Source organism: Herpailurus yagouaroundi, unplaced genomic scaffold (genome assembly GCF_014898765.1).
Source record: "Herpailurus yagouaroundi ecotype Mexico unplaced genomic scaffold, PumYag 139, whole genome shotgun sequence".
Classification (NCBI taxonomy): domain Eukaryota; kingdom Metazoa; phylum Chordata; class Mammalia; order Carnivora; family Felidae; genus Herpailurus; species Herpailurus yagouaroundi.
In genome coordinates, this window is record NW_024412394.1 from 75,522,372 (window position 1) to 75,549,580 (window position 27,209).

General features: G+C 40.1%; 1 protein-coding gene across 1 annotated transcript in view; it reads left to right on the plus strand.

Annotated features, from left to right (window-relative positions):
• SLC35F1 (solute carrier family 35 member F1) overlaps positions 1-27,209 on the plus strand; it is a 412,962-nt gene that overhangs the window by 319,677 nt on the left and 66,076 nt on the right. The window contains exon 3 of the mRNA XM_040474484.1: positions 14,482-14,609. Within this exon, the coding sequence (XP_040330418.1) occupies positions 14,482-14,609 (128 nt within the window). The remainder of the gene's footprint in view (positions 1-14,481; positions 14,610-27,209) is intronic.

Genomic DNA, 27,209 nt, shown 5'->3' on the forward strand with positions numbered 1-27,209 from the left:
ACTATTTCAGGACAAAAGAAAAACACATAACATTTAAAAAATACAGGGTAGGTTGAGTATGTTCCCAAATCAATAGAAAATGTATAAGGACCATAAGAATTCAGAAGAAAAGTCGATGTGGGTCAAAATGGGGAAGTTTCTTTGAGAAGGTAGGATTTGGGGCAAGGCTTATAATAGTGCATTTATCCAGAAATAGCCCTGCCTTTCCCTTGGGTTCTGACAGACTTAGAACAGATATCAATTTATTCCTATACTAAGGACAACCCTATCAGGTGGTTCAGGTCACCAGCCTCATCTACTTGGTTGTCTCTTTCTTTGTAATGATAGGAAGTCATAAATAAATAAATAAATAAATAAATAAATAAATAAATAAATATATTTATTATTATCACAAATTCCCCATGGAGGAATATTCCAGTTTATTTATTAGTTTAAATTGGGATTTTCAGAATGTAATAGAATCAGCCACAAAGCAGTATCGTGGTCTCTGGGAGACTTTGTAAAATACAGATCCGAGCCCCAGCCCAGACCTGCTGAGTGCCAATGTCTGAGGTAGAACCCAGAGATTGGCAGTCTGGAAAGCTCCCCAGGTCATACTAATGCATACTCAAGTGTAAGAACCTGTCTAGACAAAGTGGGGGGAAATGGCAAAAATCTGATCACATCAAGAAATAACATTTATACAAATTTATAAAGAACTGAATCACTGGCTGTTTTGTTTTCTTCCTTCCTAAATATTTTAACATTGTTTAATGACTTATTCTAGGCCTATGTATGTAGTTAAGGCTGGTAACATACTCTGGAACATGCCTACGCTGTGGCCTGCAGTAGCTGTGCGATGTCCCTGGCTCCAAATGTGTTTGCCACCCAACACCGGAAGCCTCACTTGGGATGGACATTAGCTTATTATTTGCCATCTTCTCCTTTCCTGGTTCTTGGCAGTCACAGTTCAAACCACACCATCTCTTATCATTGAGTTAGATTTTACTGCGCTTGGCTGGCTCTGCCTTAATGGTTTCTACTTAACTGAACACAGCACTACCAACCCTTGAGAGGAGTGATTTCTCCATCAGCAGCTTTAAGAAGCGGCAGTAGTTGGTACAGATGCTACATATATACACCAACAAAAGATTCCCTATGAGGGCTTTTGGAGTTCAAACATAGACAGGCTTTATCTGTAAATGAAGCCTCCAGGGCAGGGAATATCTTGGCCATTCGTACAAGGGCAAGGCACCTCCTCAAACAGAATGCAGGGAAATGAGTAAGAGACGTTCTTCGTTCTGAAGAGCTTGTCAAACCCCTGCTTGAAGAGTTGCCAAGTATTCCTCCCCGACCTCCAAGACTGAAAGGAGGACACGGAAGTAATAGAATTCAAACTTCTGCATTCTCTGGCTGCTAAAGAGGATAATATCACCTACAAGCCAAGGACACCTGACAGAGGAATGTGATTACAGCAGTAAAATACTTAAAGAAGCCCACAGAGGCACAGATAACTTGATATTCACATGTTCTGGCCAAGGCTACTCCATTAGCTAAACTTCCTGTTCACAACCGAACCTCTTATTTTTGTAACTTTCTTATTCTGAACACTTTCAAACATACACAAAAGTAGACAGAATAATATAATGAACCCCCATGTGCCAATATATCAGCTTCAATAAATTTCAAATCCTTATCCTTATCCTCACCACTTTCCCTGGTGTTATTTTAAATCAAATCTCAGACATTGTATCAATTCATCTGCAGCTTTTTCAGTGTGTATTTCTAAAAGATAAGAGCTTAAAAGTAAACATTGATCACATTTAAAATTAATAATTTATGGGGCACCTGGGTGGCTCAATCAGTTAAGTGTCCGACTTCAGCTCAGGTCATGATCTCACAGTCTGTGAGTTTGAGCCCCGCATCAGGCTCTGTGCTGACAGCTCAGAGCCTGGAGCCTGCTTCGGATGCTGTGTCTCCCTCTCTCTCTGCCCCTCCCCTGCTCATGCTCTGTCTCTCTCTGTCTGAAAAATAAATAAAAATATTAATAAAATAAAATAAAATAAAATAAAATAAAATTAACAATAATTCTAATTCTATCCTGTCAGTGTTCAAATTTCCAATTGTCTCATAGATATATGTTTTTTACAGTTTGTCTGAGTCCGGATGCAAATAAAGTCTGCACATTGCACGTGGCTGATGTTTTTCTTAGGTTCTTTTAACCTATAGATTTCCTTCTTTTGTTTTTACTACAGTTTATTTATTGAAGAAACTGCATGTGTCTTCTACAGTCACTGCTTCTCCAGCTGTAGGGTATACAAACTGGCTGGCACTCAAATGCAGATTCTGAGTCCGTAGGTGGGGGGAAGTTCTGAGAGTCTGCATTTCTGAAAGACCCTTAATCACTCCTGCTGCCATTCAACAGACCAAACTGAGTAGCTGGACTATAGCAGATCTCACAGTCTGGATTTTGCTGATTGAATCTTTCTAGTGACTTTTAACATACTTCTCTGACCTCTGAATTTTCTAAATTAGTAGCTAAGTCCAGAGACTTGATCAGATTTAGGTTCTGTGTGTGTGTGTGTGTGTGTGTGTGTGTAAGTAGTGTTTGGTTCTTCCACCAGGAAGCACATAAAACATAATGCTTCATTGTCTCTTCCTTTGTAATGTTAGTAGCTTGACCTCCAAGGCCAATACCCATTAATTCATCATGGGGTACAAAATATGATAGTCTAATTCTCTCATTTTTTTAAATTTATTGGTTAGAATATTACCATAAAGACCAATCTCTCCCTCATCTACTATTTAGTTACCTAGTGGTATAGTTCATATAAGAATCCCAGGGGACAAAAACTTGATTTTTTCCCTTTGTTTACCAATTTTCAAAATGAATTGGTTTATTAATATCTTCTAATGGTGACCAATTAGGATTTTTTTTTCAATGTGTTTGGTGGTAATTGTTGTTGCTCTTGCTTTCATATTTATTGTGAACTTACGGATCTAAACATATCTGATACATTTCAATCCATTTCAGTTGTTAGTTTCATATGAAAGACCCTTCAAGTTGGCCTCTGTGTCCTTTTGACACAGCCCTAGTAATGTTTGATTTCTGTCTTGCTCTTCTGTATGACAAGATGTCCCAGGCTTGACTTGTATTACATTTCCCGACCCAAATCTTCAATTAACCACTTCTCCAAAAACCATTATTTCTTTTGGTGGAAAATGGTATTTTAAGATGATTATCTGGGCACCATAGTGTTCTTTGCCATTAGGTTAGTATAGTGGAAACTTTTTAACTCCAAAATATATTCTTTAATATTTTAAGATGGGACTACATAAATATAAATATAAATATAAATATAAATATAAATATAAATATAAATCATATATATATTGCATTGTTTAGAAAATACTTCCTTGTTTCTACTGAAACTAATTTCAGAAAGATCATATAAATAAAAATATTTCTGGTTTATTTTATGAAATGTGCCATATAAACAAAAAGCATCATTCTTAGAATAGTGAATACTTTCCAATAAAAAGTCAAGACAGACCTTAGACAAATTACCTAACTCTAAATTCAATTTCATGCTCTGAAAAATGCTTTCTTCATAAGGCTATTAATAACAAAGCTATCATTTACTAAGTATTTCTTGGAAGCCAGACACTTTACATATATTTTCTCGTTTAATCCCTATAGCATATTTTCAAATAAGTAGTGTCTGACTCATTTTATGAATGAGTAAACTTTCTCAAGGTGACACAGCCAGTTCAGGAGCAGAGTCAGTACCTTAACACAGGTCTTTTTGACTTCATGCTTTTAACCTAGAGTATAGGGTGGCAAGTAAATGAGAGAATGAATATATGGTGTCAGTGCCTGACAAATGGTGTTCAGTGAAAAATAGATGTCAGGTAACAGAAATGGCCTTGGTAGATCTGTGCTTGGCATTTGGGCTGGAGGTGGGAGGGTGGACAGGGGAGAGGAGGCTGACCAGATTTCTGCTTTACCAGCGTTTCTGGCCTGTGGACACTTCTCTTGCTAATTTCCCATGTTGGGTCTAACCTATCTGTCCATCATGACAGATGTTCTCATGTCAGAGCTCAAGGTCAGCCCTCAAGAGTTCAGGCTGGCACCTTCTGTCACGTTGTCTTTTGAATATGCTCAGCAAGTAGCAAGAGTCCAGAGGCGAGCCCACGTTGGCCTCTTCCCCTTACATCATGTGTCATTAGCTGCTACACAGCTCTTTGTTCAAAACAAAATTCATAAAACTGACAGATTCATCTGCTAATGTCAAGAGGCATCAGGGCCAATTACAGGAAGCCTCCAAAAGGCAAGTAGGGTCACTTTTCACAAAATGGGATGAAGAAAAGGACAATAGTCTTGTCATTAAAAAGGACAAATACATTTTCCTCTCAGCAGGCTCCCCCCAGGAAAATAGAAAGATTTATATTAGCACATAGTTTTATTATGATTGCTTTGAATAATTTCAAATCAAAGCATTTGCCCCCACACACAGCCAACCTATCATTAACCATTTTAAGCTAGTGAGCAGTATTTCCCATTGTAAGCGATATCTTTATAATGACAGAAAATTTAGATATAAAGCACAAAATTCCTACACTCCTTTTAAAGATAACAAATAATCACATACATTGTTTAGCATCATCTGGAAAGGAGACTAGTTGTTTGTTTTAATTTGAATTCAGACCTGGAGGATTCTGAGTCTGGTTATTCTGGGATTCACCTAAAGTGTACTCGAGTTCTTGAGCAAGAGAGGAACAAATTTAGTTGTATTTGAGGACTGCAAAGATTTAGGGCCATAGCCCCAACACTACCATTACCCCACATCAACTGTGAGAGTTTAAGCCAAGTGAGAAAGTTTAGAGTCCACATAGGACTACCCTCTCTGCTGACACCAACTGCAAGTTCATAGGGCAGGAAGTATTCCCCAAAACCATGCCTGGGTTCAGTAATTTGCTAGGACTCACAGAACTCAATGAAAGCTATTAGAGTCATGATTACAGTTACTGCAAGCAAAGGGTACAGATTAAAATCAACCAAGGGAAGAAGCACATAGAGCAGAATCCAGAAGTACCAAGTCAAGAGCTTCCATTATCCTCTCCCTATGGAGTAGGATGTGTTACTTTCCCAGCTCCAGTGTGTGACAGCATGGACAAAATATTGCTAATCAGGGAAACTCACTAGAACCTCTGTGTCCAGGGTTTTTATTGGGGCTCCATTATGTAGGCATGACTGATTGCCCATGTGGCTGATCTCAGTCTCCAGAGTCTGGGGGCAACCAAATTCCGCCCCACAAATCACATTGTTGGTCTTTCTGGCATGGCCAGCCCCTAGCCTGAATCATATTGTTAGCCGAGTTCAAATCCCAGATTTTTCAAATCCCAAAACCACTTTTGGAGCAAGGTTCAATTCTTTACTATACAACTACATTATGTAGGAAGTAGGGCATGCAGAAAGACCAGCTATGATAACAATCGAGATAGTAATAACAAAAGCTACTTGCCAGGCAGCATGTCAAGCATTTTTCAAATATCTCATTTAGTTCTAATAAATATTCAAGAAAGCAGGTCCAGTGTGTACGTCCAATGTGTAGATGAGGAAAATGGAGGCTACAGAGGCAAAGTTGCAAAAAAACATCATATGCCCAGTGCCTGGAAGAGCCTGGCTTGAAGCCCACTGCTGAATGACTCCAGTGCCCTCTTTATGTTGCCCCACCAAGGGGAAGGCATGGCCGCCATATACATGACTTCAAAGGGCACCATTCTTGATGACTTCTCTGATAAATCTGCCTCCTGGAGCTGAACAGCCAAGCAACCCTAAGGGAACAGCCCAGCCTCACAGACTCACTACCTAAATCAAAAGGGAGGAACTCTTGCTGAGACTTTTCAGGGCAAGAACCTGCACATATAGACAACCGTTAAAGATACAACAAAGTTAAAATGCATCCTTCCCCCGCCAAGGAGTGGCTGCTCAAGAAAAGGCATAAACTGGACAGGAGTTTGGGGGAGAAAGATGTGCTTGGTTTTTATGGGTTAAATTTTCATTGTTAGATGATATATATGAATAAATGTGTCTATTACAACTAGAAACATGGGACAAAGATGGTGGTTGTGTTTGACCATGCAGCAACTTAACATTTATCAGATTTTCAGATTCTTCTTTCAGTTATTCACAGTGACAGTGTTTAGTCATTCATGGAGGTTTATTCTTTCATAAGATGCTCTTTTCCAAGAACATAAAATGCATGCTGAACAGCATACATGTTTTAAAGAAATTCTGGGTGGGATTTGTCTGTGGGAGTTGTTTAGGTCTAATGCACTGTTTTCATTAAGAGGTAGAGCAACCCATAGCACACAGGTATCGGTCAACAGAGTTTAATAGTTGGTATGCAATTTGTTTTATAGGTTTTAAAATTTTTTTTTAATTTTGTAATGTTTATTTATTTTTGAGAGAGAGTGAGCATGAGTGGGGGAGGGGCAGAGAGACAGAGGATCTGAGGTAGGCTCTGCACTGTCAGTGCAAAGCCTGATGTGGGGTTCAAACCCACAAGCCATGAGATCATGACCTGAGCTGAAGTCAGACACTCAACCGACTAAGCCACCTGGGTGCCCCTGTATGTGGGTTTTTAGATATCTTGAAAAGTTCTTTTTTTTTTAAATTTATTTACTTATTTTGAGAAAGAGAGCATGAGAGAGAGAAAGAGAGTGAGCACACACATGTGAGTTGGGGAGGGGCAGAGAGAGAGGGAGAGACAGAATCTTGAGCAGGCTCCACACTGTCAGTAGGGAGGCTGACACGGGCTCGATCTCATGAACCATAAGACCGTGACCTGAGCTGAAATCAAGAGTCAGATGCTTAACTGACTGGGCTACCCAGGTGCCCCCTGAAAAGTTCTTTCTTTTAGGGTCTTTCTTTCTTTCTTTCTTTCTCTTCCTTTATTTCTTTATTTCTTTCTTGCGGGGGAGGGAGGGAAGGCAGAGAGAGAGGTAGAGAGAGAATCCTAAGCAGGCTCCACACTGTCAGCACAGAGCCCGACATGGGGCTCAAACACCGGAACTGTGAGATCGTGACCTGAGCCGAAATCAAGAGTTGGATGCTCAACAACGAACTGAGCCATCCAGGTACCTCTGAAAAGTTCTTTATTTATTTATCTTCCTATGTGTTTTAACTATCTGGATGATAAAAGCTAGGCAATCAATTCATACCAATTTTTATATTGGTACGAAGAAGAAAATGTTAGTAATTGTATTTTCTAAGACACATCAAGATAACAGGAAGTTTGGATACTTTGGATAAATGTGCCCCATAAAATTATATATCTTAGCTTCATAAAAGATGACAGCTTAAACAATTCATAAAGGGAAGTTTTCTAAGATTTGAGTGATTTGGTTCATGTAAGAAATGGTAACATACACTGAAATACACATGTTGAAAAGTTGAGACTTTTATTTTCATATTACAATGTGTAAACGCTTTTATCTCAGAAGAAGTAATAGAGTTCATAATTAGAGCTAGAGTATTGTATTTTAATTATCAATGCCAGAAATGTAACTTTGAAAGAAATAAAATAAACTTACCGTTGAGAAACCTATCCTGTGTGCGATCATTTCTACACATGTATCTTTATTCTCTCCCATTCAACTTACGGTAACGGCTACCACAACCTGATGGGATTATGATTCATCTTTAGCTGCTTTTAGGTATTTTCTTCAAAGTTTTACTAGGCATTTCTGAAAAACAGCCAGATGACTGAGCAGATTTTTAAGGTGCTATTCAGCGCTCTCGCCTTAATAACAAGATCTTACACTGACTAACTTGTCTAAATCACTATGTGGGGCTTAGCTGAGGATGTGTAAACAAGAGAAGGGCCTGGCACAAGATGGCAGAAAACTTGTACGTTCACACAGCCTCCACTCTCAGGGTAAGTGGTGCTATGCAAAGGATCAAAACACTGGCTGGTCCGGGGGAGAGGCATCAAAGACAAGGCCTCAGCTTGCCTCTAGTTTGGACAAATGTTGTATGCTGGCTGCGATGTGACCTAGGGTAAGGGACAGAGAGGGGTAGGTGGCTGAGGCCCGAAGTGATAATTGTGAGGATTCATGTTCCTGGGCTTCCTCTAGGCAGCTCTACCACACATGGTGAGCTAGATGCAGTGGGTGGCTGGAAGGATACAAGGCTTTCAGAACCCTACCCATTGCTATTATGTTCTGTGCACATACCTTATATTAGACATTAGCTTACATACATTACTCATACTACCTTTCGCAGTAGAGGGATCAAGGTTCAGAGCCATTTACCAAATTACTTAGGACCACATAGCAGAAGGCAGTCTGTGCTCAACCCCAGGTCTGAGATGCAACCCGATACGACCAAGACGCAACTCTGTCTTTATTCTCGTCCTAATCGCACTGTTTCTAATAGTAAACATGAGTGAAAGAATACAAAACAAAATTTAATCTTCATTATTATTTTTTTTTTTGTATTTCATCCCTATACTCAGGTTCATGTTATAAGGTATAATTGGTTGCAATCCTTTTTGTGAACAACTTATATTTTTATTTCCTCCTAAGTGCATTTATTTGGTTCACTTTTCTGACTAAAGAAAATTGTCTCAAGCTTTCCATTCTAATAAATTTCAGCTTTTAATGGTGAGTAATTAAAACCTCCGTCATCAGTCATTTAAAATTTTTCAGGTTCACCGATTCATACGTAAACACTTCCCTTGGGAATCCCGATAAAAATGATGTTATGGCTTCAGATTGTGAGCCAAGGAGGTGCCGGTTCAAGTAAGGGCCTCGCCCCCTGTGTAGGGGCTTTGCGTTTGCTGTAGACTCTCGGCAAAGCATGCTGGGTCCTGTTCTTGCATAAGAACACCATGAAAGACCACACCACCCGTGAGAGCCCTTAATGAAAATGTCCCAAGAATAATGCAGCTGTCTTGTTCCCTCTGGTACTGTCTTACAGTGCTGTTACTCTTTACTCAGACTACCACTGGGGGTGAAGAAGAATACTATGAATATTATGAATCAGAGATCTGTTTTCCAGGCACTGCCATGAATGTTAACCATGTTTCGGTTCTTGTACAAAAGTTTTCCCTTCCTTCATTCAGCATGTATTAATAACCACCACCACCCTGGCCCCACCCGTGTGTGACCAGTGTTTTTATGCCTGAGGCTTCAGCAAGTAGCACAGCATAAAACAGTAATTCGTCATTAAACTTCTCTAAGCTACAGAACTTATTTTAGACCTTATTTTATATTTTAGAAGGGCAAGTCTGTCATGGACTTTACATCAGGCAAGGAGACACCATATCCTTGATACTGACTTGATGGTGATTGGGACACATCCTCATCCCCAAGCCGCTTCAGGGGTAGACACACAGCTGCATCATGGGTACTGGCAACTCCAGGGGGCACCATGCACACGGGCTTCAGTGTGATGGGCACCTCCTGGAGTTAACAGTGGGGCACCCAGCAGTGAGTCGGGACAGGTAGGTCATGAAAGAGTCTTTAATGAGAAATGTGTGACTCCTGAGGACAACGCCACCGTTACAAATCAGTGAGGCAAAATTTGTACAGTGCTAATGAGTTTGAAGCCCAGTGCCTGATTGTCATGAGTCCAGATCCTGGCTTATCTGTGTGTCCCTTGGGGCAAGTTATTTAACTCCTCCAGGCCTTGATCTTGTCATCTGCACGTAAAGTTAATAGCCATCTCTACTCTATGGGGTTATTATGAGGATTAGGTAAATTAGTTATTTGTAAGGCATGTGGATGCTGCCTGGTACATAGTAAGTATGCTAGAAGTTATTTGTTACAAAAACTCAAAAACACTTTTGATTGACCATGCTGTTGGTGCTTAGTAAAATTCAATATGAATGACATGATCAAGATTGCCAGTAATTTCTTTCCCTGTTCTTAATTATTGAAGTAGTTATTGTTGCTGGAGTGCTGTTACTTAAAATTAGAGTAACTTTTGGGGCGCCTGGGTGGCGCAGTCGGTTAAGCGTCCGACTTCAGCCAGGTCACGATCTCGCGGTCTGTGAGTTCGAGCCCCGCGTCGGGCTCTGGGCTGATGGCTCGGAGCCTGGAGCCTGTTTCCGATTCTGTGTCTCCCTCTCTCTCTGCCCCTTCCCCGTTCATGCTCTGTCTCTCTCTGTCCCAAAAATAAATAAACATTGAAAAAAAAATTATAAAAAAAAAAAAAAATTAGAGTAACTTTCTTTGTTGCACTGTTCCTAATAGAGAAAAAATGGAAACAACCTAGATGGGTTATTGGTGGGAGACTAGATAAACTGTGACAGATTCATAAAATATGATAATATACAGTGTTTAAAATAAATTAGCTCTACATGAAACAATAGGGATACATTTGTAAAACAATGTTAAATCTTTAAAAACCCTAGAAGAATGTTACATGTACAGTATATACAATAAACTTTCATATAAAGTTTAAAAACTTTAAACTATGAAGTATTTTGGATACAAACATACCTAGAAAAGGTGTAACAAAAACATAAACATGAAGGATTCACAATAATATCAAGGCAATGATTTAAAGAAGGAGGGAAAGGAAGGGAATTTGGCAAGAGCAAAAAAGGAGCTTCAGTTTTATCTGTAGCATTTTCTTCCTCAAAAAGAATCCCCAAATTTCTGAAACAAATGTAGCAAAATCAGGTTGGAGGTTACCTTATTATATTGTCCTCTAATATTTTTATTTATATTTGAACATATTGATAATAAAAATAATAATTAACAGAATGCATTTAAATGCCAGACTATAATTCTAAAGTTTCCACCCATGGATTTTATTACTGTTTCTAGTTAATTAAAAAAAAAAAAAGAAGAAGAAGAAAAATTTCAAAACATTAACATACCACCACTTGTGCTTCTCTTTCTTATGGATGGCCCTATTTTATGAGATTTAGGTTGCGGTTTGGCACAAAGGCTGTAAAGAATGCATTTTCATTATTCTAGAAAGAATTTTAATCACCTATTGTACATCAGTGTTAATGAGAGCCATGTAGACAAATCCCTAAGCAGTCCTTTCAAGGGCTGGAATTTTTGCTCAGCCAAAATGCAAAAGTGCTCTCTTGCCTTCCTGGATAATTCTGCTCTGCAAAAGTGTTGTACGTTTTCTGGTGCTTCAAATGAAACAATATGGAACATTTATTTAGAGTGTTTTGCTTTGCAGACTTCTTCAGCGGAACAGCAAGGCAACTAATCATTCCTTTGAATCTATGTAATGAATTACACTTTGAATATGTTATTGATTGGTAGAACAAACAGCACCATGACCCAGATTTTCAGTCTTACATCATTGAGATGTGGCTGGTATGCTCCGAGTTTGGCAATTCTCTGTTCATTGTGTAAATTAACTGGGACAATGACCTGTGACTATAGAATTGCAGCTTTGCAGTTAAATATGCCATCAATCTTTTGATGTCCTATGTATAGTATATTATGTGTAAAATGGTCACCAAATTAATTGTGTCAGATATTGTCTACATTCTAACTAAAAAACAATTTTCATTGTCTGGAACATGAATGTTTATAGTAGATATATTTTAAGTACCTCAATTTCGATGCTCTTTAGCATTGCTAAGATTATTAAACATGAAATTTATTTATACATTCTGTATTATTTATTGACCACTCACCATATACTGTCGGATCCTAGAGATAAAGTGATGACCAAGGCAATGCCATGCTCTCCAAATTGTTAATAATCTAATGGGTAATAGAGTCAAGAAAACAGGTCATTACAGTGAGATAAGTATTATATGTGGGATAAACAAAAGATATTAAAGAAGCTCATCACAGGGAAACCCAGTCCTAGGAAGATTGAGTTAAGAGATCAAGGAAGGCTTCCTGAAGGTGGTGTCTATGCTGATCCTTCATTTGGAGACTGAGGAAGAATAGTCCAAACAGAGGAATCAGCACAAGGGAAAGCCCAGAGACAAGACAAGGGAAAGCATACTTTAGGCCAGATGTTCAGATGTTTCTTTGGTATGAAGAGTCTTCAATCGTCTGTGGTTATACCTCTTTGGAATTCCTAGCTGAGGTCATCCTGAGCATCGCCATTGGACACCAACCATTTGAAAGTCTTAGATTTGATCCTCAGCTCAATGCTCTGGCCCCACCCAAAGATAATTACATCAGAATTTGGGGGGACTGGTCCCAGACATTGAAATTTTTAAAAATCTCTCAAGAAGATGGGAATATTCAGTGAAGTTGCGAATCACTAATTTACAAAATAAATTGAGAGGTGTGTTGATTTATCAAATGTGTAGGCAAGTAAGAAAGGCAGAAATGCTGTGCGAGGGCATTGCCAAAATGAGCTGGCTGGGAGGAAATAACCTTGGGGATCACATCTACCAGCTATGAATCTAAGTGCAAAACACTAAGAAATGTGACTCATATTCTAGAGCTGGCTCTTGACATATTCAGAGAGATAGCACTTCACACTTTTTTCAGTTCAATTATTTGTTCATTCCAAAACACTTAGCTAATCCTTAGTATATGTCAGTATGCTAAGTGCTGTGGATACATGTATGAGTAAGACAGTGATGTCTTACCATCCCCAAATTCCTAGTTTAGTGAAGAGACAATTTCTAAGTAATTGCAATCATGTGAAAAGACTATTCAGAGCTGGGTACACATTACCCAGGGGGCAGTGGTATCAGACAAAATGGGAGAGAATAACTAAACTTTGCAGGATGAACAGGAATTAGCAATTCACTGAGAGAGATTTTTAGTGTGTTTGGAGCAAAGGATATGAGAAGTGTAGCATCCAAAATAAGGCTTGAAAACTGGGTTAGCTTACCAAAGGTCCAGGGACCTCTCCTTCCTTGTTGCCAACCAGACACGACCCACACCCTGACATTATCCATGTAGCTGGAAAGCTTTGTTTTACGAGTCTTCATAACGTTGAAAAGGTCTTCACCTCCTATTGTGGTGACTGGAATAAGACCAATGGTAGAAATTAGGAGTTCAAAGTTCTGGTATTCACATCCTTACAAAATTCTTTCCCTTGAATATGGCTTGAACTTACCCTCTTCTAAAGAATCAAATAGGGCAGAAGTGTCATTTATGGTAATAGGCTATAAGAAAGACTGCAGGTCCCCCCCCGCGCACGGGCCCCCCCCTCCGGCCCCCCCCCCCCACCCGCATTGTAGAGAGGACAGAGGCCTGCCAACAGCCATTCTCACTGAGCTTAGAAGCAGATCCCTCTCGGGGCACCTGGGTGGCTCAGTCGGTTAAGCATCCGACTTCAGCTCAGGTCATGATCTCACAGTCTGAGTTTGAGCCCTGTGTCAGGGTCTGTGCTTGTAGCTCAGAGCCTGGAGCCTGCTTCTGATTCTCTCTCTCTCTCTCTCTCTCTCTCTCTCTCTCTGCCACCCCCACTTTCACTCTGTCTGTCTCTCTCAAAAATAAATAAACATTAAAAAAATTAAAAAAAAAAAAAAAAAGCATATCCCTCTCCAGTCAGCGCTTCAGATATGACTACATCCATGGCTGACAACTTGGCTGCAACTGAGACATCTTGAAACAGAGGCACTCAGTTAAGCTGTGTCCAGATTCTTGACCCACAAAACTATGAGATAATAAATGCTTCTTTTTTTAAGCATCAATGTTTTAGGATAATGGTTGTGCAGCAATACATAATGAATACAGTCACCATTCACTCAGGGTTTCTACATATTCACCATCCTCTAGGAAGACCTCACAGGTTGGCTCCAAAGAGCTATTATTATTAACAATCATGATTTCCTCTTGAAAAATAAGGCTTCTCTCAGGCCTGAAATATGTAAAAATACAGATGAAAAACTAAGGGATTCCAAATCTGTTCTGATGCTGTAGTCTTAAGAGGCAAGATGGTGAGGGTTTGGGGCAATATTCAGACCATGATCCTATGGCTCTTTTCCATCTGAGAATGACCCCCACTTCCTTTGTTTCCCATCACCCACACCCCACCAGAATATAATGTTCAGAGCACGTAACGTTCAAAGCTGAGCAAGCGCTCAGGATGAAGTCTTGGAATCTAACTGCAGATCAGCTGCCAAGCATAGGCCGTTGTCATTGAGCTGCCCGCATTTCATTCCTTTCTATTTTACCACAATACTGAAGTTTGGAATGATTTGGACTCTGTGTGTGTATGCAGCCTTTCTGGCACACCTTTCCTTTTATTTTTACATGATGTAATGTGTTTTCCTTGAAACGCTCATGAGAAAATGCTTTGCATGGTGATCTAAAATCCTGCCCAGGCTTCCTCTGGCATAGAAACCAATCCGAAAGGCCAAAATGTACAATAAAAACACATCGGTCTTGGACACAACTCATTTGTCTAATTAAACTTTTGATAAGGAACAGTAAAAAATACATCACACGGTAATATTTTAGAATCCTTCTAAATAGGCAGTTTAGAACCTTTAGAACGTGTGTTCAGAACCTAACCCCTTTCTTCTTACCTTCATAACACAGGAGAAGAAAACCTCCTGGCAATTTTACGGCGAAGGTGGTGGAAGTATATGATCCTGGGACTCATCGACCTGGAAGCAAATTACCTGGTGGTCAAGGCCTACCAGTACACGACTCTGACCAGCATCCAGGTACTGGAGACTCTTCTGTTCTTCGCAGCTGCCTCTGTTTCCGGATGTAGTTTCCTTTCAGCTGAGTCACCTGGGAATCTGAATACTCCTCTAGAAGTGTTACAAGAGGAAAATTGGGTGTATAAAAAATAACTTGAGCTTTATTTCTATGTTTTGTTAGTTTTTCTCAATTCAAATGTAATTGGATATCTTTTTCCTCTTTGTTCTTAATAGACCATAAAGATTGACAACGTAGGAAAATATTTTCTAGCTATGAATAGGAGCAACTAATCTTATGTCAGTAGGAGAGTTATTAATAAGCATAAAAAGAGCTATTTTAAGCTATTTAGAACATGTTCATGGACTTTGATTAAGTAATCACAGGGCTTGATAATTTTTTCTTTTAGCTTTCTTTAATGAGGAGGTTTTGCAACCTGAAGGGACGGAATTTCTTGTAAAAGAGTAAGACATAAATGCCTAAATAGCGTTATTCATGAAGATAATCACTGTGTCCTTCCTCCCTCCCTCCCTCTCTTTTTCTTTTATGCACATGCATACACACAATTGCAAGTTTAACTTGGGTTTTCACAATTTGCACCAGGCACCACTTACATTCTTCATTACACCATAAATAATAAGTTTGCCTATTTTTGTTTCACCATCATTTCTCCTTTTACGGCAATATTATGAATTCTGTAGTCATTCCAAAGCTCCGGGATGAAAACAAAACATTATTCATGTAACAGTTTACTTAGACTTGATGCCACAACAACATTCATGCCATTCTAATAATTTGCTTAGAAACAACAATAACAAAGTGAAGAAACAAGCAAGCAAACCAACCCCCTAAACAAACTGAGATTATATGGACTGAATGGGAAGCTATCTAGAATGGGTTTAGATGGGGCTACAGGCTTCTTCCCACACGCCCATTGACAGACAGAAAGGATGCTTGTCTAGACCCCTTGAAGAAAAGTCCAGAGCTCTGATTGGACCGCAATGATAACAGGGAGATGCTGGGACCTAATTGGCTTAAACTTGGACTCCCCAACATGATACAGGATGAGATTTTTCTGATTGGTTTAGACTCATGTTTTTCAATAGGAGTACCACTGGCATTTTAGGGGGACAATTTTTCATGATTTGGGTCCCTTTCCTACTTTATTGGTCATTTAGTATTCTTATCCCTTGACCACTAAATGCCAACAGCATCTTTTTCAGTTGTTATAACAACCAAAAGTGTCCCTGCCCTCTGGCAGAGAGGTATCATGTCTGCTTGAGGATCACTGGCTCATCAATCAGCACTCACTCCTGGAGTCAGGGTGGGAGCAATCCCACTGTGGGAGAGGAGAGGTGGACAGATGCTGGAAATCAGCTGTAGAGCCTCTGCGCCCAGCTTAACTCTTACTCACCTCAACAAACCCCACAGCGACAACTGACATCTCTCTTTTGTGCTCCCATGGCACTTTGTCTTCTAGCTCTGTCTGTAGTCTGTCTTACCTAAGAATGGTGTTTATTACCTAAGAATGATGCCTTACCTAAGAATGATTCCTACCTACTCCACCAAACTGTGAGGTTTTTTTTCACCGCAAGAGTGATTTCTTGCTCACCTTTGACTTTCTGGTACCTGGTAGAAAACCCAGCACATGCCAGGTACTCAATAAATGTTCAGAGAAGTTAATTCACCTGCACTTATTTCTAGTATTTGGGGGCATAGAGATTCCCAGCAGTTCTCTACCTAAATGTAGAGACCTCCAGAATGTCCATACAGATGTGGTGGGACAACGAAGAGACAAATGTTAGCTTTGTGGCAGAACTGTACCCATTAGCCTAGAATCAAAAACTAGAAATGAGCCTAGGGGAGTATGAGGAGAATTCACCCTTTGAAAATACAGTTGACTTTTTGGTTTCTTTTTTTTTTCTTTCAAGCATTGAAAAGTCACAACCAATTGCTGGTTTCTTATGGGGCTTTTTCCAAAAAATTTTTAAAGTTTATTTATTTTGAGAGAGAGAGAGAGAGTGTGTGTGTGTGTGTGTGTGTGCACAAGCTGGGTAGGGGCAGAGAGAGGGGAGGAGAGAGACCCCCAAGCAGGCTCCCAGCTTTCAGCACACAGCCTGATGCAGGGCTCAAACTCATGAACCATGAGATCATGTCCTGAGATGAAATTAAGAGTCGAATGTTCAACCAATTAAGCCACCCAAGCTCCCCCTTCAAAATTTTCATTTTGTTTGTGAACAGTGACAATTTATTCTTAACAACAGGTCCCCTGGTCTTCAGGTGTTTAGTTCAACCCATATCATACACCGCCATCCAAATCCATCCTGCCACCTCTCTCAAATTAGTTGTTTAACACCTATTCAATGCTCCATTCTATGAAAGAGTTTATCTTAACTCTGTAGAGAGAAAGAAAAATAATAATTCTACTGAAATATCAGTTGGTCTTCATTGTAATTTAGTTAGCAACAGATAGCAGAAAGAAAAAAGCAAGTTGAAGCTAACAATTCTAGAATTATTTTTGCCACCTACAACAAATAAACTTATTAAATAAAAATAAATGCTCAGAACAGAAGGAGGCATTTGTTCTGGGAACCATGTCTGTACTGCTGTTTAGTAAGTTAATTTACTTGGTAGAACTAACAAAGATCAATAATTTTCCCTTGATTCTATAATTTTTATTTTTGTCAGCCGCTCACAGAATTCACACACATTTATTACTGGATGGGTTTGTATGTAGAACCCAGAAAGAACATCACTATTGTGGACAATTGTTTTCTCTTCCATTGGATAAGGAAACATAGGCATATACAATCATTGAGTAGCTCTCCACTTTTCTGAATGTTATTGTATATATAGTATTGTCTCCTGCTACCTTTGGTGATGGGTTCAGAGCATGACTCGTGGGATCTTCATTCTTGAAAATTACACCAAGCATGAGAAAATGTTAGATTTGTTTGATTTTTCTGTGTATACATATATTGTTTTTTTTTTTAATTTTTTTTTCAACGTTTTTATTTATTTTTGGGACAGAGAGAGACAGAGCATGAACGGGGGAGGGGGCAGAGAGAGAGGGAGACACAGAATCGGAAACAGGCTCCAGGCTCCGAGCCATCAGCCCAGAGCCCGACGCGGGGCTCGAACTCACGGACCGTGAGATCGTGACCTGGCTGAAGTCGGACGCTTAACCGACTGCGCCACCCAGGCGCCCCTACATATATTGTTTTGAAACTTTCTTTCAGCTTAAATTAGCCACCTCCCGTTTTCTTTTGGAGTTTGCCATAAATTAATTCAGCTTATAATAAGCTTATAAAACCTTTATATAAGGTTTTATGTATAAAAACCTTATATAAATATAAATATTTATATTTATAATATAATAATATTTATAAATATATATAAAGGTTTTATACAAAAACACCAAGTATGGCAAGAGAACAGATGCCTAAGTGCTACAGTTTCCAAAGGAGGCAGAGATGATGTTTATTTCCAAAGGCAAGGAAGTATCCATTCCTGTGGTCTATAAAATTGGATAAAGTGTAGACAGGATAAAATGTGGGTATAGCTTTGTACCTGGAGTGAAGAGCATGACAGAGTTTGGGGGAAGGAAACCCAATGAATATGATTGGAGAGCAGCTGTTCCAGTTTGATTCATCTAGTCACTTAAAAAATAATAACTGAATACTTCTACGTTCAAGACATCGTATTAAGTGGTGAACAAAGTTGTGAGCAAAAACAGACACCCTCTGTATTCTCATGGAGCTTCCACTCAGATGGGGAAGGCAGGCTTTGGTCAAATAATCAAGGGAATGGATGTATAGTTATAACGAGGGATAAATGTTCTCAAGGAAAGTGTTCTATTAGAACGGTTGTCAAAACAACCTGACCTCAACTGGGGAGTTGGGGAAAATTTTCCTAAAGAATTGATAGTGAGGCTGAGATCTACAAGAGGAGTGGAAAGAGGTCCAAGCAAAGAAGACAATGTGCTCAACGCCCTGTGTGGGAAGGGCTGTGGCAAGGATGAAGTTGTGGACAAGGTCATGTGGCTGGACGCAGAGAATGAAGAGTGGTACAAGATGGCCTGGAAAAGGAGGCAGGGGCCAGACTATGAGTCGTGATGTCCAGGTCAAGGGTTTGATTCTTTAGGCCAAGTGCCAGGGGAATCCAAATGTGAGTTTTTAAGAAAACTTGGGCTCTGGTGTAGAAAACAGATTGAAGCAATGGATTCTCATCAATAGAATAGAGGATGAAAGGAATGTAGAGCTGAAACTCTAAGTTGAGGCCATGTTATGAGAGGTCTTCAATGGCAGGATAAAGAGTGTGACTTCATTTTATAGGTAACAGAGAGCCATGAGAGTTTCTGAGGAAAGAAATGATAGGATGTGACCCAGTAGCCTTTTTTCAAAGCACTTCTGTTTTAGCAAGACAGCCTTCATTAATAGTTGGCAGAGCACCAAATACTTTCGTTTCCTGATTCTCTTAAAAACAGAAACATAAAGCAAAAAGACATGAAGAGCCTCTCTTTGCTTTCTCCTCCTGCCCTTTCAGTACATTCACCAAACGTAGGGTTAAATGTCACAAACAACTGATACATGAAAATTGAGAGGAAAAATATACATTTTTCAATTTTTTTTAACATTTATTTATTATTGAGAGACAGAGCATGAGCATGGGCAGAGAGAAGGGGAGACACAGAATCCAAAGCAGACTCCAGGCTCTGAGCTGTCAGCACAGACCCTGATGGGGGCTCAAACTCACAAACTGCGAGATCATGACCTGAACTGAAAGTCAGATGCTCAACCGACTGAGCCACCCAGGCACCCTGGAAAAATATTTTTTTGAAATGATTATAGACTCACAGGGAATTGCAAAAGTACAGAGTTCTTTGCACCATTCACACAGCTTTCCCTAACGGTGACATGGTATATGACTTTAGTATAATGTCAAAACCAGGATATTGATATTGGTACAATACGGTTAACTAGACTACAGACCTTGTTCAGTTTTCAACCTCTTTTCCTTCATGTGTGTATGTGTGTGTGTGTGTGTGTGTGTGTGTGTGTGTGTGTAGTTCTGTGCAATTTGGTCCCACATGTAAGTTTGTGTAAACACTACCACAAACAGAATACAGAACTGCCCAATTACCACAAAGGAACTCCCTTGTGCTATCCCTGTGAAGTTTTACCCAACCCACCACTGCCATCCTGGTCATCAGGCAACCGTTAATCTGTTCTCCATCTATATGATTTTGTCGGCAGGAGGGTGCTATGTAAAATGGACTTAGGCACTATTTAACCTTTTGAGACTGTTTTCCTTTTCAACTAAGCATAATGTCTTTAAGTGCATCCAGATTGTTGCATGTATCAATATATTATTCCTTTTTATTGCTGAGTAGTATTCCATGGTCCAGATATACCAGGGTTTGTTTAACCATTCACCTGTTGAAAGCCATTTGGGTTGTTTCAATTTGGAGCTTTTACAAAGAAAGGTGCTATGAACATTCACTTGCAAGTTTTTGTGTTAACACAAGGTTTCATTTCCCTGGGATAAATGCCCAAAAGTGCAATTGCTGGATCATATGGAAAGTGCCTGTTTGGTTTTAGAAACCGGCAAACAACTTTGCAGTGTGGTTGTCCCGTTTTACATCCCCTCCCACAATGTAGGAGAGATCGGTCGGTCTCCATCTTCGCACCCTCATGAGCACTCGGTGTAATCATTATTTTTCATTTTAGCCATTCCAAAAAGTACATGGTGATACTTCACGGTTTTCATTTATAATTCCCTAGGGGCTAATAATGTTGAACGTCTCTTGGAAAAAAAAAAAACTTTTAACTTTGCCTTTATAGTCGGAAGCTAAAGAAAGTTAACAATGGCAAAAGAAGTAACATATTAAGGAAAAAGATGATGGAAGAGAGACACTGAGGTGAAGAAATCCAGCTGTTCCCTTTATTATAAAAGAAAGAGATTTATAAGGATTGTATTCTAAAGACAAATTTGTGGGTTTGCATCTCTTGACTTGTGGAGAATGAATAGATTGTACTTGTGACTTTGAGAAAGATTAGCAATGACATTTGGATAAATTCTAAAAGCTATGCTATTTTTATAACGGTGCTATATGAACCATTCCAGTAGAAATACCAGCTTTACAACTTCTCGCCTAAAGATTATTCATCTTTTTTCAGCCACGTAGTACTAAAATGCAAACAGATGAAACTAGTGCTTCTGTGAAAGAAGAAGAAAGCTGGTCTCTTCAAATGTGGTATTTGGTAACTAAAATTAACTCACATTGGAAACGACTTACGGTACTCTTGCTGGTAGCCATGCTGAAGGGTCTATCCTCTAACACATCCCCTCCTTCACACGGTGCCCTTTCCATTCTTCAAGCAGTTGACATCGGGAGCAAAGCACGAGAAAGAAATACCTCTAGCCCTGGTTGTCTGCTTTCTGTTCCACTCCTCTGATTCAGGCACAGTAGGACAGGATGATACAGAATGCAAGCCAGCCTCCCCCGTGCACAGCGCAACGTCCAACCCTGAGACTAATTCTACAGGGCATACGCATGCAGCATGGACACGTAACACACACATCATGCTACAGCACATGCACAACACATGTGTAACATACACAACATGCTACCGCATCCACACGTAGCAGTTTGTCTCATCGCTTTACATCACTCTCAGGCCTTTGTGGGTCTTCTCTTTGTGTATCAGACTTAAGGTAAGTTGTATCAGACACAAAGAAAGGCTGGGTAGTGTGTACCTTGTTATGTCTAAAATTTAAGTCGTGTGAATAGACTTGCCCTACCAACGTGTTTATTGATTAAAAAATGCCTGTGCTGTGGCTAGAGGTTCGGGGTGCAACTACAGACCAGACTCCAGCCCTGCTGTGGGGCAGTGGGCAGCTGCGTTAACAGTTAGGATATGACGTGGCAGTGCGATGAAGAAAGTATGCCTTGTTTAGTGGAGACAGGAGAGTGATACCGCTCATCCCCAGGAGTCACATAGCTGGGGTCCCATAGTCCAGAAGTTATGATACATGAGACAAAGTCACTAAACTTCTTATTTGTAGCCAACTTGAATTTCCGCCCTGTGGATGAGCCCAGAGACAAAGCACGCCTATGCACATTAGAAACAGTTTCATGGGCTTGAGTTTACGATTATGAGCTCAGCTTTTAAGACTGTATTTCCTTCTTTCCCCTTGCTGTTTTTACCTGTCCCTGGTGCAAGACTGTGGCAGTTTATGACTATTCAGGAGATATTTTAAAGTGCGTTTAAAAGCAAAGCTTTAAAAGCAGACAAAGTTCTTGCCTTAAAGGGAATACAATATTCTGAATGTCTTTCAGGTTTTTTAGATCTGGACTTTTTATTCTCATGATTGTAGAAATAAATATGCACCACTTCAAATCTGAATATTTGATTGAGCACTGCAGGTTTCCTGTCAGCCTTTTATCCTGAGAGAGAATATAGACCTTTGCCCATCACCAGAGGGACTATCTTCAGTCTCTCCTTAGTTCCATGACTATGCCCATCCCCAAACCTGTCTTTAAATGTGTTCTGTAGGGGCTCCTGGGTGGCTCAGTCGGTTAAGCGTCTGACTTCAGCTCAGGTCAAGATCTAGCGGTTCGTGAGTTCAAGCCCTGCATTGGGCTGTGGGCTGACAGCTCAGAGCCTGCAGCCTGCCTTGCATTCTGTGTCTCCCTCTCTCTCTGCCCCTTCCCACTCATGCTCTGTCTCTTTGTCTCTCTCTCTCTCTCTCTCTCTCTCTCTCTCTCAAAAATAAATAAACATTAAAAAATTTTTAAAAAATGTGTTTTGTAGAACTGCCTTCTACAGAAGAGAGCTTTCATATTATACTTCATTGACTTGGGCTCCATGGGCTGGCCCTTCAGATGCCACAGACAAAGGCATTGGGAAACAAGAGAGCACCTGTCTCCCTCGCTTCCACTGTAGTCTCTAACAGCCCTGCTTGCAGGAAAGGAAAACACACATTGGATCCTGTCTTCACGCTCTTTGTTTCTTCAGCTTCCCTTTTCTTATGGTAACTGCCATTTTCTACTTTTTATGATAGTTGTGTTTTTTTACATATTTCTCCCCCCGCCCCTCTCCTCACCCCCACCGCCACATGTCTATAACGATCTTGAAGGTGGGACCTGAGGACCTGGTACACGATAAGCACTGAATACATTTCTGATGTTTGAATAAATTCAGAGGCAATTCATCTTTGTTTCCTGCACAAGATCATGTACACATAGATGCCAAAATGTATGAAATACTTGAATACATAAGTTAAGGAATGAAAGGATTAATTTCTAAAGGTGAGTTATGTGACAAGACAGCACAAATGACCTTTAGTAGTTTTATTATCAGTAAGTTTATTTATTCATGCATTTCTCAGATATGGAACTCTAAACACCTCTTAAGTATTCTATTATGCTCTGGGGATATAAAGATGATGAAAAAACTGTCCCAGGTCTCAAGAAGCTCAAGTGTTTTTGTTTGTTTGTTTGTTTGTTTGTTTGTTTTAATATATGAAATTTATTGCCAAATTGGTTTCCATACAACACCCAGTGCTCATCCCAAAAGATGCCCTCTTCAATACCCATCACCCACCCTCCCCTCCCTCCCACCCCCCCATCAACCCTCACTTTGTTCTCAGTTTTTAAGAGTCTTTTGTGCTTTGGAAGAAGCTCAAGTGTTATAGGCATTGCCTCAATACAGATTCACTCATGCTATTCTTAGATGTTCAAAGCATCTACATCTTCTTTATATCCTATAATCAATCTAATCTTTTCAGTGAACCTTCCCCCCCCAATGCCCTCAAGCTGGCTAAATAGCAGTGGGTGCAGGGGAAGGTCTGATTCATTATAAAAACTACTAATTTCTTGCAGTTAAAAGTTTTTCTTTGGATAGCTGAGTTGCTTTTGGACAAACGCTCAGAAGTCCCTTCTTCCATACTCACTTCTGAGATGGTGTGTGAGTGGGTCTGTAGTGTGACCTGGTGACCTGGGACCTTGTTGGTCCTTTGGCTGCTTTCCACCATAAGGCAGCCCCCCAGTTGTTGGGTGTACACTTGCTGGATTGAATACGCACTCTGTGCCTAGCATTCTGCTGGCCTCTGCTGTTCACTGTGTCCCCCAGCAGTCTCCCTCTCCTTGCCGACTGCCCCTCTGATCCCCGTTGATGCTGCGGGCCTCTAGGTATCTGGCCGTAAGGCATTTGGTCTCCAGCCTTGATGGTCCCTGCCATAGGGAACCTCTCACCCCACCCCAGGGAAGCCAGCCTTCACCCCTTTGCAGAGCACTAAGACTTCTGGCAAAACAGGAGCCGAAAAGGATTCTGGGAGTCAGAGTGCTCTCTGCTAACAACACTTCACCTTCTGTTCCCTGCAGCCTCTTCAGGTTGGTGTGGCTGTCCCAAAAGGAAACCATTGCTTTGCTTTCAGTGTCCTCTCTAACTATCTAGTATTTTTTTCTCCCTCTGGGACTGCAATCCAAGAGAGGCACCTCTGGACACACGTGACTCAACACTCACTTCTCCTATGTTAATTTCCTTTTCTCTTCCCGTAGTCCATGGTGGGAGAGACAAGCTTCCCATCCTCTTCCTCTTTAGCATGGACTCTTTGTTTCAAATCCTCCTTCCAAGGAAGAATTACAGAATTTAGAATCTCTTCTCTGTCCATGAACCTGACTCTAGACCTTTCTTTGCTAAAGAAGTCAGGAAAGTCAGCTTGGTGTTTGAAACCTGATGAATGACCTCTCTGTTCTAATAAAGGATTTGTTGTCTTTTTCTTCATGGCTCGGTTTTAAATGGGGCATGACTGAAGGGGGAAAACTAGGTTTCCCCCCCCAAAAAAATATCCTATTTTGCTGGAAGACAGATGTATAGACAAATTACAGTGTGAGCAGTAGTAGTGAAATGGAGCTACACACAAATGCTACCGGATTACAGAGAGGGACTGAAGCCACCAGTGACAGAGAGGACTTTCTGGAGGGGACAATTCAGTGGAGTCTCTAAACCTAGGTTTTACTGACAGCATGAATCCCACAGTAAAATGGGGCCGCTTGGTTCCCTGGTGAGTGTCAGCTCCAGTGACTCAGGTGGACAGGTTATAAGTGAGTGAGATGCCCTTATATGTTTGTTTTCTGTCTGAGCATCAATTTTCCCACTTACAAGGATTTAAAAACCTGCCTCCTGGTGTGGTCCTGTGCGTGCAAATGTAACACTGCATTCAATGGTCCTGGTTTCCCCACTGCCCCAAGCAAAAATAGTGTAACAAACAATAACATTATATTTTTCTGATCCTACCATCACCTTTAACACCTTCCTCAGTGAAGTTCCTCTGTCCTTCCCACAGACAGAACTCTCACTGGTCTTCCAACATTCTTAGACTTGTCTGAGATCCCTATGACAGTTAACCGCCAAGCTAGGACACCTACCACTTTAGCCATGCCTCCAACATGTGGTAGTTGCTCAATAAATAACCAGCTCCTTTTACTCACATAGTTTCCACTTTGTGTATTCTTTTCATTAATCCAATCTGAGAAAACCAGTCCACACTCTCACTCTTGGGCAGCAAACTGAAGAAAAGCAATGACAAATGTACAGTTGTGTACAAAGCGATCCAGGTGAAAGACTGCTTGAGACACAAAGAGGAGGTTAGGAAACCAACATTTCAATTAGCTTTGCCACTGATTGATTACTGTATTACCTCATGTAAGACCATTTGCCAGTCAATAGAAGTGAAACCTCATAAAGATGAATGAGCTCGCTTCTAGGTACAAACAAAATTCTTCCAACCCACTCTGTTTGGGAGTGAAAACTTCAGGGGAAACTGTACAAACAAATATGGTAATATCCTACTTGGAATCATGTTTTCACAGCACTAGGGGCTAAACAAACCTTAAAGCCATGCGATACCGTTGCCTGACATGTAAAATCAAGAGAATTTTCTCCTGTGGTACAGATGCACCACCTTTTTTGCAATGAACATGTTCCTGAAATACTCTTTGTAAATAAATTTGTATAAATGATTTATATTTTTAACACACTGGGAAATGTACAGTGTGTTTCTTGTAAATTGAAAAATCATTTTGTACTATGAATAGTCACTATATTTGTTTCTATAGGTATTCTTTCCATATACTAAGTTTGTGAAAAGTGAAACACTCTTATAGTTCAATATTATACCACACAAACAAGATTCATCTTTTCAGAATTAATGGCCAAAATGCCTATCTTATTTGGTGGATAAGAGTGAATAGGGCAAAAGGGAAGACATAGGAAACTCAGCCTTGGATCCCCAAGGCTTCAATATATTCACACACAGAGATTAATCTGTTAACCACTGCCCTCCTTACGCCTCCCAAAAGTGCAAGCTGTCCACAGAAGAGAATTGGTGGAATTGTGGGCAAGTGGACACTTTTTAAAAATGCTTTACTTATTAATTTTGAGAGAGAGAGAGAGCACAAGCGGTGGAGGGGCACAGACAGACGGAGAGAGAATCCCAAACAGGCTCAAAGCTGTCAACGCAGAGCCTGATGTGGGGCTCCATCCCACGAACCGTGAGATCATGACCTGCGCCGAGATCGAAAGTCGGGCGCTTAACCCAGGAGCCCCCAAATGGACACTTCTAATCAATGTTTTCACTCATTTAAAAAGGAATTGCAAATTGATTTAGTGAGCACCTCTAAATTGTGTTTGTGGGTGTGTGTGTGTGTGTGGGTGTGTAAGAGAAAAAGACAGGGATACAGAGGACAGGGAGAAAACAAGACTGAAACAAAGAAAGTATGGTATTGAAAGCAGGTCTTCTAATGGCCAAGTAAATAAAGTTTCAAAACTCAAATTTTTCTGTGCTTTCAAAAGTTATGACTTATAAGCCTTAAAAGAAACTAATTAAATTTTTAAAAGTCAGGCTGTTCCAGTATGGTTAGGCAATTTCACTACTGGGCATTTATGCAAAGAACACAAAAACACTAATTTGAAAGATATATGCACCCTTTTGTTTACTGCAGCATTATTTGCATTAGCCACGGTATAGAAACAATATAAGTATCCATCAATAGGTGAATGATAAAGGAGATGTGGTATACACACACACACACACACACACACACACACACACACACTGGAATATTACTCACCTGCAAAAAAGAATGAGATCTTGCCATTTGTTTCGTGTATGGACCTCAAGGGTATTATGCTGAGTGAAATAAGTCGGACAGAAAGACAAGTACCATACGCTTTCACTTATATGTGGAATCTGAAATACAAAATAAGTGAACAAATAAAAAAAAAAAAAAGAAACAGAATCATAAATACAGAGAACAGAGACCAAACTGGTGGTTGCCAGAGGGGAGGGGACTGGTTTACGGGCAAAATTGGTGAAGGGGATGAAGAGTTACAAAATTCCAGTTATAAAATAAGTAAGTCACAGGATGAAAATTACAGAATGGGGATATAGTAAGTAATAGTGTAATAACACTGTATGGTAACTACACTTACTGTGGTGAGGGAGCTTTATGTATAGAATTGTTGAATCACTGGGTCAAATACTTGAAACTAATATAACAATGTTTATCAGCTATATTTCAATTTTTTAAAAAGCCAGAGTTTTCCGATTAGCCA